The sequence below is a fragment of the Antrostomus carolinensis genome, unplaced genomic scaffold (assembly GCF_000700745.2).
Source record: "Antrostomus carolinensis isolate BGI_N321 unplaced genomic scaffold, ASM70074v2 scaffold23552, whole genome shotgun sequence".
NCBI lineage: Eukaryota > Metazoa > Chordata > Aves > Caprimulgiformes > Caprimulgidae > Antrostomus > Antrostomus carolinensis.
This window is the reverse complement of record NW_010300485.1, coordinates 32,774-47,204: the sequence shown is the minus strand read 5'-3', so window position 1 is coordinate 47,204 and position 14,431 is coordinate 32,774. Positions and strand designations below refer to the sequence as shown.

The 14,431-nt window shown below is 36.2% G+C and overlaps 1 protein-coding gene across 1 annotated transcript in view; it reads right to left on the bottom strand.

The window, feature by feature from the left end:
- Positions 1-14,431, bottom strand: part of IARS1 (isoleucyl-tRNA synthetase 1) — a gene marked incomplete at its 3' end in the record, with an annotated part of 71,419 nt that overhangs the window by 29,367 nt on the left and 27,621 nt on the right. Inside the window, exons 11-12 of the mRNA XM_010163159.1 lie at positions 12,979-13,070; positions 9,470-9,568 (exon numbers count right to left, since the gene is read on the bottom strand). Of these exons, the coding sequence (XP_010161461.1) occupies positions 9,470-9,568; positions 12,979-13,070 (191 nt within the window). The remainder of the gene's footprint in view (positions 1-9,469; positions 9,569-12,978; positions 13,071-14,431) is intronic.

The following is a 14,431-nucleotide window of genomic DNA, read 5'->3' as shown; positions in this document are numbered from 1 at the left end:
AAACACAAGTGGAAACTGTAGGAAGATCATTAGCATTTGCCTAACATTCCACTAATGTGGAAAACTTCTCTTTACATCACTCCTAAACTAGTTTCCATTTTTCAGAAGTTGTTAGACACTGATTAGCTGAAATTACTGGTCCCATTTAACATAGCTAGAGGCTGAAACAATCCCCCCATGACATTAAAATGCTAAGATTTTCGACTCTGCCTCCTCAAAACATGCATGAAAAATTAATTTTATCCCCAAAGTGGACATTAACCACAAAAATGTACATGGTGTGATCTTTATCTCTCTGAGCTATGAAAGCATAAAATTTACCTCTTCTGGTAAAACTGTCTGACCCTACTGCCAGTTTTTAGTGGAACATGAAACATAAACCACTTCATCTACTATGAAGCACACGTGAAACAATGATTTATGGCACTTTAGAGGTATGGTACAGGAATAATACTGACACAGCCAACAAACAGAATAAAAAGAGCCTGTATGTTAAACGCATTTTGAGCCTGTCACTCAAAGAAAGTGTTACTTAAAACAACTGGTTCTCACCACCACACAGATGCTGCCATACACGCTACCCAGATACCCAACAGCAGATAAGAGTCTCTACCTGGGAACAAGCTAGAGGAGGTATCTGCAGCAGAGAACAGCCCTGCCAGTCATGCAGTTCTTCAAGGCTACAGCCTGGTTTTCTTTTATTTAGTCTCACTAAATTTAGCTACAGATATCTCAGTCTGACACTTCTGACTTACCTAGATATCATAAAGAATATATCTATCTATCAGAGACAGCTTCTATTTAAATATTTGACTAGGTGGGAAGACAGAACAGAGTATCCTCAGCAATGTTGTTACTAACACCTAATCATTATGTTACACAAACTCCAGGTTAGTGTTTCTATAGGGTTTTTTCCATTTCTTTGTAATCCTCTTCTCTTAGATAGTCTCTTGATACTCGTCTTGTTAAATTTTAATAAAGATAACATCCTGCCACAGGTATACATTATTAGTTAAGGAATCATTTTTTACTCTTCAATCTACACAAAATATTGATTTCTTAAATTTGCAGGAAGATTCTTTTACCCAACAAAGGAGAGTGAGGGCAGCCAGAGGAATGCCACCCTCCAGTGGATTCTGCTCCCTGTTCTCCCAAGCAGTAACTAAAGAAACTTGGCCTTACCCTGAGCCTACACTATACTGTCTTTAATCTATCAGCTCACAGTCTTCCTCATAATTCCCAGTTAATTTCTCCATCTCAACTCCCAAGCACATTGCAAACAGAACTGTGACTTTGATAAGACCATGCTTAGCTTTCAGGAAATTTTGAGCTGTGTTAAAGACCTTGTCTAAACCCAAAAGCTCAAGCAGTCCTCTAAAACCTAACGGCTGCACTATTGGCCAAAGTACAAATACAAACCTCTGTGCATCAAAACTGTCCTCACAGCACGGATATTTAGAAACTTTAAAAAGAATTTTTAAAAAGACAAAAACAAAAGCAAGGCTACCCACATACATTTTCCTATTTTACAGCACAAAGACATATGAAAAAAAGCCCTTCCCCATATACCAACATGCATGCTTTTCGTGTCTAACCAGGTATCTAACAAACCCCCTTCTGCCTCCAAGCACAGATTTCAGTTATATGCTGGCAACCACTAAATTTGTAGTTGGGTAAAACAAGCAAGGTGACTAGTGCTATAGCCCATTTAGAGCAACCCACTGCTAATGGCACTGAAGATTCAGATCTCAGCAAACATCAGGCTCCAGCATCAAAGAGTTCCATGGGGTTGCAACTGAATTCAAAGCAGCAACTCCTCTCCTAACACAATCCTGCTGCAGCTCCTAAAACTATGCTGTTGGAAACACTTTTTTTTTATTTCCCAACTGGCCTACAATTTGTGTTGGTTTTGACCTTCACATTTCTCTGCAAAATGACACAGACAGGATTTCATACTTCTCTCTCAAACATTTAGCAAGGTTAAGGAGACTGCTGTCTCAGCAGGTCGTGAAGCTCTTGATTCATGCATGTAGAATTGTGTGGGATAATAGCTATTCCTACTCTCTTGGCACTCTGGATAGTGCACTAAAACTTCAGGATGCAATCATTTCAGCAGTTGAAAAGTTCAAGGAAGTGAAGTTTACAACACAACAGAATAAATATTGATTTGTCAAATCATAAATTAGAAAGATTTTGAATGACAGTGCAACAGTTTCAACCTGTTTGAATGCTAATTTCTATCTTACTCTCCCCAACATCAAAATTCTATTGCAACAAGTTAGAAATGCTGAAAATTATTAATTTGCTCCAAATTTATATGTCCATTTTGAGTGTTTGTTCCTATTTTTGAAGCAGATTTGGTATTTTGCTAAATACATGTACTGCTAAATCCTCTGCACAGTGAACTCCCACATCCTTTCTTGGTAGCTACTCATTTTTTTAGTGTCCAAAATAAAAATTACATTTGACAAAGAAAAAAACCACATGAAGTCCTTTAAAAGCATTTACTGGCTTATCACAATAGAAGCTGTTTTCTTTCCCTTCAAAGTCAATGTACTCCTCAGGGTCCAAGTCACAGAAGCAAAGTGGGCATGGATTTGAAAACAGCGAATTAGTGACCATCTTCAACCCCAGAGGATGAATGGGTGTGCTAACAGTAAGTTACCGTGGCTGCTGATCCAGTGACTTATCACCAATTAACACTCAAGGAACAGCATCAATTAAAATTACTATATTTGCTTTCTGACTTGTGTCCAGAAGAGAAATGTGCAAGATGTAAAAAAAAAAAAAGAATTCTAAATTATTACATAGTCCAGAAGGGAAACTTATGGAAAGGATTAAGACATCTGTTCCTCTTCTGTCCATGTATTTTGAAGTATCTCTCACACACTCATAACACAATTGCAAATACTGAATTCAACTTATTATTCCATTTCAAAGTCCAGATGTGCTCTGCATGATTCTGTGTCTGGCTCACCTTGCCCTAGTCACAGGATACAGGAACTCTGTCTCAAAGCAGTACTGTCCCTCTTTTCTGCAAACACAAATAGCACTGCTGAAATAAACAGCTGTCAAATACTGCCACAGCAGAAACCTCAGATGTTTTATCATCCATTTACCATTAAAAGCTGTTTAAGATGTTACATAAAGATACACTAATCTGTTCTCACTCTTCATAATTCTTCTCATCAGCTAATTTTATTTACGACATTCTTTGGAAAACCATAGCAACTTCATGTATTGAATAAGATTTACTTCATAATTACTAATTGAAGGAAGCTCTTAGCTTATGAATTATTTGAAAAACAGTCCCATAAGAGTTAGACTATAAAGCTGATAAACCAAACGCTACCTTAAATAGTGTGAATTAGGAAATCTAACACCAGATTAGCACAAAGCATCCAGCAGGTCTGAGAAGATGGTCCCAGATCCATCTGTTCATTTGGCAAGCTGGTAACTTTTTAAGCAACGCCTGAAATCAGGGATCACTTATACATCTGGAAAGGAGGAAGTTATTCTTCCAGAAGACAACTGAGTTGTAACAGCAAAACCAAAGCTGATTAAGTAGTTATCCTATGTCATTTAACTAATTGTGTACATATTTTTATAATTCATAGCATGACAGTTGTTTTTCTATTTTAGGTGTAGAATTTGCTTTTCTTTTTAAACATTAACCAATCCTTAGAAGACAAAGTCTTAAATTCCATTATGTTAATTTACTCTAATGACAAGCCTCCTTCAACATGTCCTCAAATTGATTTTTAATGGTTTTTAATTCAAGGAGATAAAATAAGCAACTATTCGTGCCCTATTGACACTTTAATTAGCACCAATCTATATCACAGACCTAATTAAACATCGGGGGAGGTGGGAGGGAGGAAAGGGGAAGAGAGAGGAAAGGTCAGCTGTTTGCAAAGCACGCAGAATTTCCACTGCAGCAGACTCTTTCTCCTCCTCAGTTCACAAAAGCTTATTAGAATGGGGCACAACCACATACCCCACACGAGTCTGGGTTGCCTCCACCAGTGCAGGAGAATTTTCTGCCTATATGCAGCTTACATTTGCTAAATGAATAGTGCTGTCAATCATATTGATATAGCAATGGTTTTCTTCACTCTTTTATCCTGGTTCCCATAGCAACAAACACTTCAGCGTGAGACTGCAATGCTGCTGCAGACTGCATCATAACCCCGGCGTCAGCAGTGTACAGCTGCTCGACACGTCAAGATTAAATGAAGCCGTAACCTCCAATTTTGTGATACGCTCAGAATAAATAATCCTGATATATTTTACTTGTATGACCCAGACACCATGCTGTCTAATTGCTATTAAAATGTTTAATCTTACCAATGATGGCAAAAATCCCTGCATCCTAAAACTAGTGAGAAATGAAGCTTTCACTTTTCTTCCTTCTGCTTAGTTTCCTTTGGAATATTCTAACATTTATAGTTACAAAATACTTCTAAACAGCATTACCCCTTAGGATTCATTTCAATTTATATGTATAAATATGTTAGCAATCCTATAAAGGTGGCAGACATTCAACATACCACACAAACAGATTTATCACCTGCCTAAAAACATAACACTACAATTGCTTAGTGAACTGACATCTGGAATCTTTATTTAGTAAGCTATTACTTAATCCAAACAACAAGTTTTTGATGACCACTTTTCACTGGGACTGAAAAGATACCTGCTGTATTCATGACATAATTGGCAATCTCTGCTCAAGAGCCTTTGAGAGGAAAGAGCAAAATTAGGACACAGCAGAACACAAGCCATCAAAATCAACTGGAACAAGACTCAAAATTCACTTCTAATTCTCAACTATGTCTGATAACAGCCAGTAATAAATTCTTCTGACTTACGTTGCTCTAAATTAGACAAACACAAGGCTAACCCTGCAGCAATTTTTTTTTTCACCTCCTACTGTGGGCAATGACACTAGTTTGAATTTTTCCTCGGGAAATGTTGCCATCTAGTGACTGCACGTTGCCACACACTTCACAAGCGCTACTAGGGAAAAGACCTCATTTGTGTTCACGTTTCCTAAGAAAGAAGCGTGATCGATGACTCAAAAAAGAAGAGTTACAATTGCATGGACATATTAAAGACAAAAAAAAAAATTAAAACACACGCACACGCAAGATGCATTTAAAATTGTTCAGATAAAACGTCCTCATTAACATTAATGCACTAGGAATTAAAATATCCTATGAGATATCCTAAAAAAAAAGAAAAAGGAGGAAACTGAGGGACTCTAACTGATTTTACTCCATTATGCTACAATTCTGTTATGGCTTAAAATTCTGTTGCCTCTGCTACAGACTCAGATTTCTCATCTGCACAAAAATTACAAGTTTGGTGTAACAAATGTTATCTTATTATTGCAGCCCATCTTCTGGGCACTCTACCAGTCTTAGTGATTATGATACAAGACAGACATAATTTGTGATCAAATCACACCTTTCCAGAGGTGGGAGACAGCTTGCTGTTCAGCAAAGAAGGTGCTAGTCAAAGATTAGAAAGTCCAGGATCAAAAGCTTCTCAAAAGATTAACTGCTGCATGTGAAAACACTTGGGTTTTAGAGTGCTCCTCCAGAACAGCAGGAAATGTGTGTAAAATTCATACTCTGTAAACTAAGAAATTAACCTCCAGCAAGAAGGCCTATCGAATTTGTTCTCTGTCATATTTTCATTAAGTGATGAAGGTCAAGAAAAGGGATACCTTCAACTAAGGACCTATACATCAAACTCTTTATTAGATTACTTGAATTTTTCAGTGCCAAGAAGATGCAAGAACAAAAGGCCTGGCTTCTTTGAAGTCCCTTACCGTCTTCCATCACTGCTTTTTTTCCACTGATGCTCATTTTTCCACTATGCCAAGTGCAGTACATCTTATGTAAGCAATGTCAGAACTGCACAATAGTCTCTAACACTAGAAACTTATCAACAGTTAGAGGTAAATCTTTCAGGAGTTACTGAAATAGAACTTTAAGTGAGGGAGGCTTTTAAAAAATAAAAATTAAAAAAAGTTCCAAGTTTATATTTACATACAAACTACACAGTCTACAGAACCTTTTCTATCAGCCTGCAAGTAAAAAAATATTACATACACTGCCAGAAGCGTGAGCTGCAGCAGTTTAGAGATGTAAATATAAATTGCACTAATTTACTCTATAAAATAACTTATAAATTTTTAATTTGCACCAACCTTTTACTCTGTGATGACAGGAAATATCCTACATTATACAACAGAATCGAAGGTGGCATTGTTTAGCTGCTTGTCCACGGTTACATAGGAAATGCTCTTTCAACAAATCATTCTATAAGATGATAGTTACAACAAACAATTAAGCCTGAAATCCAGACACCTTACATCAGGTACCCAGCTTCAGTGCTGCATCTAACTCCCCATGTTGACATAACAGGAAACCAAGGTCTGACAGCCCTGAATGGTACAGTAGCCAAATTTGCCCCTCTTAATCTAAACTACTGCAGCAGCAGGTTGTTGGAATAAAAAATATGAAATACTCTTAAAAAAATAATTCTGTTCTGCCAGTTCTGTGGTAAAGAAAATAGTAAGGGAGCTTGGATTAAAGACTCAAACACAGCCTTTTAAATACTGTTCCAATTCTGCATTTTCAGCAACATCTGACCCAAGTTACTTTCCACTCTGATCAGAATAAGGTTGGGAAAAAGAACAGAGTTTTTTCTGGTTTTTGATTTTACAAAAATGCTGGTACATAACTCATGCAATCATTCTTGAAAGCTATAGCTAAGTTCATTTGAAAAATGAAGACAGTTGCTGGCTTTAATAAATTTTGAATAATATGGCTTTATCAGTAGGCTAATTCATTAAAAAAGCAATTAGAAATGCAATCAGGTTGCAAAGTTTGTCCAACTATGTTTAATCTATTTCATCAAAAAGGATGTCTCTAAAGAGTGCAGCTATTCTTAAGGGACAATATACCTATCAGTCACTTACAGGAATAAAAAAGCAATGCAGTAAAACTCATTTTGAAAAGGTTAATATAGTCCAAAAAGCATTTATCCCCAATTTTCTCATTTTCAGGACATGCCGAAGCCCCAGAGAGTCCAAAAATAGATTTTTTAAGAGATAGGTATTATTCCTGTGACACTTTCAGAGATGAAGTCTCTTCAAAAGCAAAAAAGTAGGTTTTTGGGAAGGATGCAGTCCCCAAAATTTAAATAAATGAATACTGAAGAAGGCTAGCATTCTCAACATCAACTTAAGAAGTTTCACCTGAAACAAAACTGACATCTGTGGAGAACACAGGAAGAAACCCTGAAAAGTAATGCCTTTTTCTTTCAAAAAGGTAGATTTTAAAAGCCATCTTTATGTAACAAAAGCCACCAAGTATTCAAACTAGTAATTCTGAAATCACATACTGGCAACATGTATTATTTTATTAATCATTTAGTGATAATACATCTCTACCTATGGCCATATTCCTTACAAAAAGTTTTACAATCTCCAAGATCATACTTTTTTGAAGGAAGTTCTGAGGAATCAGTTTTATAGACAATTATGGAATTATGTTGAGACTCAAGAATTGCCTAAAAGGCAAATGGTGACTTTAATTCCAAGCATGCCAAATACTGCCAATTAATACACAATCACCTGGTCTTCCCACCCGGCCTTTGCAACAGCAGCTCTCACATTTGGTTCTACTTGCATCCATATTACTCAACAAAAAACACCACTTAAAACCCAAATATGTAGATGAGGTAGGGTTCAAACTGTTTACTAAATCTTATTAATATCTCCTGGATGAGTGGAGGTCACTTAGCAGTTTCTTCTTGAAGCTTTGCTTCTAGAAAAGCAAAACTATCTCAACAATTTAAATGCTTCCTTAATAGGATCTTTACATTTTTCTTAGGTTCATATGAAAATTAAGTATGCAGGTCTACTGTCAGTCATCAAAACAGTAAAAGCATCTTGAGAAAGCTAATTAAAGCTAAGAACAAACACTTTCACCCCCTCTCCAGCTTATTTTTCCCCCAAAGAAGGCTCACAGTATGTTCTATTATGGAAAACAGAAAGCAACACTTACTAATCTATAAAATCTTCTTACATATCCAGACTGGGCATGTGCTTATTAGCAACCCAACACTGCAGCATTTTTGGACAGTCTGTATCATGGATCAATAACTTTTCCCACCTATTTCAGTATTTACAGTGCTTGTACCACGTAAGCAGTTATGCAAAAGCTGCTCATGGAGAATTTAATTGCTAACTATTGTCCATGAAAAAACACGGCAGAAGCTGTAATTGCTCACTGAAGATTGAGTCACCTTCTTTGACACCATTTCAGTTGCTGAGCAGAAGCACACAGTGGTGGAATCTCATTTCTCCTACAGTCCTCATACGGAAGGACCAAACGACAACTGAAACGGCACACAGTACAACTGAATGAGGCTGTAACCTCCATAATCTCCCCACCTGGTCTCCACTTCCCAGGCACAAGGAGAAATAAAAATAAAGGTTATGGAGGTGGAGAAGGGAAGGTCCTTCCATTACTAACACACCATAAACCCACGACTGACTCTCAAAATGGCTTCCATCAGCAATAGTTCCCTCTTACTGCTAGTTTAATAGTGCATTTAAATTATCTAAAACCTATCTGTTATTTTCTACATAAATTTCACACAAATATTTTTCACATTCCCTATATGAATATAAAGACTTAACCTTTGCCATTAGTAGAAAATTTTTATTTAAACCTCTGAAACACAAGCTAGGGTGGCTGGGTTGAGGGGTTTTGTGGGTGTTTTGGGGGGAGGGTGGGTCAACGATGGTGGTGTTTTCTTCAAAACAACCTAGGACAAAGTAATCAACCTTACCTGTAATAACTAGATGAAAACAAAAAACTTGTAATCTAAAACATAGTTTAATTTGGAACAATAAATCCCCAGAGTTTAGCTACCTAAATTCTTCTCTCTAGTGGACCCTTTTGGGAGGCTTAACTGCACTTCCACACTTCTGCAGGTTGATCTTCCTTTGCTTAGGATTGTATCACATGATTTGAGGATATTTTTAATGATCCTGTAATGTATTTCACTGTAAATTATTAGTACATATTCAACTTTACTTAGAACCTAAAATATATTCCTCACTGGGATTTTACACAAGTGATGAATGCCTTCTTGACAGAAGAAAGGAATAGTGAACATGTTCAAGCACAAGTTTTATCTGTTTATGCCAGGAATACTATCCCATTGCTCTGCCAGTCTGAGGCACATTTGTGAAACCTGAGATAAAACTGTTTAAACTGGTTACCAGCCCCATTCCAGTAACACTGGCTCAGAAAGACAGAACGGAAATACAGAGTTAAGTTAGCACAATAGCCAAACAGAGCTCTGTCGAGTTCTGGCACACACACACAGACCTCCAGCCAAACCTGGGCAAAGGAAAAGAACAAATATATGCAGGAGACATTACCAGTAGCATTGGGCATTATTCTCCAGTAGCTTTTCCACCATGTGCTCCACTCTCACAAACCAGCTTGGCACAGCTTTGTATATCAATGGAGTATCTGACCTGTAGAGGGAAAGTGATGAGGAAGGAAGCAAAGCAAAAACATTTTCAGTGCTACATTATTTAGAAAATACTCTTTAAAATGTATTTTTGTATATGACAGTCTCCTTTTCACATACAGAATTCATTGTTGTTCCTGAAATATTATCACAGTCGCAAAGGTTGGGGGTTTTTTTTTTGGTTTTTTTTTTTAAATTACACAAAATGTTACACTTATGTGAGCTACTATTTTAAAATCAAATTCTAAGAAAATTTTTTAAAAGTCTTCAAACCCAGCAATTTAAGTAATTTCTATAACAAGAGAAATCATGAGGACATTCAAACAATACTTAAATTTGAAATTTATGTTCCTATGTAGTACAACAGTATGAATTTCAGTAAGTATTAAAATGAGTCATATTTAAGTCTTCCATGTTATCTCATTCTGTATCTCATTTAAGCGTACATCAATCTGAAAAGCCAGAAAACATTATGCTATGTTTTTATTATCTGTATTTAAAAGAATAATAATAAACCATGAAGATGAAGTAACAGTACAGAAGATGGCACAATCTCCCTGAATATTTTCTTTTTTCTAGCTGTACTGCCAAGTAGTGTCTCAGCAGGAGACAAAAAACAGGACAATATGCTGAAAATCTGCCTAACCAGTAACATTTTACACATTTCTGCCCCTCATGACTGGCAAGAAGGTTGAGGAAACCAGACTCAAGTCTTTGCTGTATAATTGACTGAGAAATACCTGTTACTGGGTTGTGTTTTCCATCAATACAAGACAAGGGAAAAACCACCCAGACAGATCTTAAATCAGAGACAAATCTATACAAAATTCCTGCCTAAACATTCCTCTCTGTCTCAACAGAACAATGTTTTGTTCCCCTTATGAATACGTCCTTCAGAGTTGTATCAAATGAACCAAAGCATCTGAGCAAATTGCCTATTTCCTAGCAGTGCCACAAAACTAGCGTTCTCTGAAAAACAATCTTTATACTTGAAAAGATAAAAGATTGGAAAGACCATTCCCTGTGGACACTACATGCTCTCAATAGTTTTCTCATAACTGTTTTGGACTGCACAGCTGTTTAAAACAAGTTACTGTGATCTTACCCCATTCCATTTTCTCATAATTTAGGAAACAAATAATTGATAACTGACTATACGCTATGAAAGATGCATCTTGGCGTTGCTTTCACTGGCTTGAAAAAGACAAAGCTCTGTGTCCATCAATGGTAGAGCTTCCTAATAAAACAGCACACAGTAGCTGCGACACACACTTCAACTGTCATGCCAGTTACCTTTGCTGTCTGTCAGAGCTGTTAAATTGCTACCTAGATCATAAAGACTCTCAAGATCTCACATCTACAAAGTTTTTTTTTTACCAATGACCTCCATCTTCAGCAATTCCAGTGAAGGGGAATTCTAACTGAAAACTACATGTTGTGTACTTACCAAGTTGTTATTGATTTCCTCTCTCAGATTTTAAAGTTTATTTGACAGAAAATTACTACATATCAGTATAACAAGAAAATGTAGAGAAGGATCCTAATTTGATAATAAGTAAAAAGAAGGAAAGTATTTCAACATACTGAAGATTCAACAACTGCCTGCTTTCAGGGAAGAGCATGAACAGAAGTATACTAAGTAGAAGAGTCAAAGTTTTCTTACATTAATCAAAATAACTTATAACTATGTTTGAAGTTAAGAACTACTCTTCTACTTTTAGCATATTCCAATTATGGTTTGATTTCTGATGGCAGGGAAATGAGCTTTTCAAGAAGAATCCATTATTCTGTTCTTCCCACCAGATAATTTGCAGCTAGGTGCTGTGTGCAACTTATCATCAATCAACAAAAATGTCAACAGAGTGGCAGGATTAAGTGTGTTCTACAGAATCAGCATTTCTACATTCTTGGTTTGTCTCAGAAGGCCATGACTGTACATTTGAACTGCTACATAAGAAAAACGAAAGTGTTGCTTGGTTTTGGGCTGCCATTTTTCAAAAACTGTCCCAAATCATCAAGGACATAACACTTGAAGAGTAACTCCCCTTCTTCCTCTAGGTAGCTGTTAGAAACAAACCAATCGTGCTATTTAAGAGCAAGTAAAGGTTACTTTTGCCACAGATCAGAGATAAATGCACACTGCTAAAACACTTCACCTATAAAGCCAGACAGGGAGAAAAGCTTTTATCACAGCTATTTCAGTACAGGTTCTGTATGCACCAGATATGACTTAAAATGTTCAAGTTACTTCAGATACAAATTTAGATATTTTATTTTCTTTTAAATGTGCCTTTACTTGTAATAAGAGTTTAATACAATATTCCTACTAAAAGATTAATAAAGTTTCCTTTTTAAAAATTTGACATTGTTCAGCGATTTCTTTTTTTCCATCGATTTTGCAATAGCAGTTGTATACATTTAAAACCAGAGGGGACACTAATAAAAACATGCTTGACTTATAGATTAAATTTGTCTAGCTTGTATTTCTCATAACCAAAACTTCTTATGTTAGTTTACTATACTGAAGGCCCACAGAGACTTGCACCTGGAGTCCTCCTTCAACCTCTGCAAAATTCCCAGTCAGACAAGGAAGATTCTTCACAGGTCACTCAGCTGAACCACCTACCTGACATTTCAGAGCTAATCTTTAATTTCTAGTTGACAGAAACAAACATTCCTAAATCCCTACAGATATTATAAATGTGTTAACTGCTATTTCTGATCAGAGACATAGCCATTGTCTGTCAACTCCATTCAGGAATGATTGAGCAGAAAAACAGATTTATGTATTACACTTACTACCCACCACAGTGGATAAATGCTAACTTTGATTTTAATCGACTACACAGACATTTCCACATTATAAGCAACTCGGCTCTACCAGACTCCAAAGAAAGAAGTAATTTCACAAGGTTAAAAAGAAGTAACTATGATAACAGCTGTAATATAGCCATTTTATCCAAAATGTGGATGGTTTGAGCACAAACATTTAAGGACATTCTGTGATATACTTATTTGGATATACAAAACATTATATCCACTCAGTACTTAGCTGTTTAGAAAATAAGCTATTTTAGACTTCTTAGAGCCATCTTCAAAAGGTAGTACAGCAGTACTACATGCAACACTGAAGAATGAGAAGTTCAAAGTACAAAAACACACCTATAAAATCATAATAGAAAAAAAATTTCAGCACTACAGTTAAATTCCAGATTTATGGCAAAAAAAAAAAGTTAATTTACTTGATCAGTAAACCAAAATTGGAGCTTTCCTAATTCAATATTCTTGATTCCTGTTACTTTTAGTCCTGTTAAAAAAATTAACAGGTCAAGGGAGGGGAAAAATGAGACAAAACCTGAAGAACTACTCAGTTAGTAGTCTCAGTCTTAAAGCTATATGCACTTCTCTCCTTACCTCCAGCAGAAAGGATAGCTGTGCTTAAAACTACTGCTGTGCACCAGTCTGCCTTTCTCTTTCAGTAATTTAATGACGTTCTTATCTGCATCCTAAAAAGAAAGAACAAAAAATTTTCCTTGGAATACAAATTTCACTGTTTCAGTAAGCTACTACAGGATTTGTCTTCAATACCCTAATTAAGAAAACCCCTAAAAATAATCCAGTATTTACACACACAAAAAATCCAAAAAGCTTCTATGCAATTTATATATTTACTGCATAAATTTGGAAAGTTATTTGTTCTCCAAATCCTGGCATACAGCCTCAGTCCCTTTTTGCCCTTAACTGTTCCTACATACACACAACTGTGGACAAAATTCAAGTTTTCTGTAGCACTAATACAAGCTGGAACTCGTAGTATTTAGTATCTTAAACCTTTTATTGAGTCTTCTGATTTTGTGGCAGGAAGCCACATAGTGCTTCTTACCTAATACTTGGACTTCACTACAACACATTCCTCTAACGGGACTACACCTAGAGAAGTTGAAGCATCTTTTATAATGCCTTACCAACTAAATAGGATTTATGTTCTAAGCTGGAAGTGAAAGTTGTATATTAATAATCAAGACAATCTACTGAACAAACAAGGGTCAACATGACATTCAGAAAGGAAAAAAATATACAAAGATTTACGATACAGCAATGTTCATAAGCTAAGAATTCAGCATCACAATAATATTTTCCAAAAGCCTTAAGTTCAGATTCCTATCCACAAGAAGATAAACATGTAGCCCCCAGTGTTTTCTTATTTGCCTTAATATATAGCAGGAAGCAACAATAGCTGTTTGAGTTCAAATGCAATCTTAAAAAGATTTTTAAGTCTCCTTCAAGTAAATTGTGTTTATAGGAATATGCTTTGCTATCAAAGTGTACCACCAGGAAAGCAACTGAAAACAATGTGTTTTCTTAGCACAGAGAATTAAAGAGGCACTCCTTTCTATGGATTTGTGTCTGCAGCAATCTGGAGTTCCCATGGGTTCCTTTCACATGGATGCGCTCACATCTACTGGCAAGTAAATTCACATTGCAACACATCCCACGAGTGGGGAAAATGACTGGATTTCTCTGCTCTAAAAAGTCACATTACACTAACTGGCTGGTATAAACTGAATGATGACATCTGTGAATTCAGAAGTCATCCAGAGGTAAAGGAGGCCTCTGCACACATGCCTAGAGACTGCATAAATAATATTTCCATAGGAAACAAGGGAAAAGTGAGACTCTTCCTGCAGAAGATGCAAACAGGAGACACTCCTCTTCACTTTCACTACAAATACACAATGTTACTTAGGTTTCAAATTCTTTATTTTCCAGCTACTGTAATAAACAATTGCAACCATTGTTACAAACATTAAAACATATTTTGATTTTTCCAGATACTAAAGACACATTGAAGACAAAGCCACTTAGG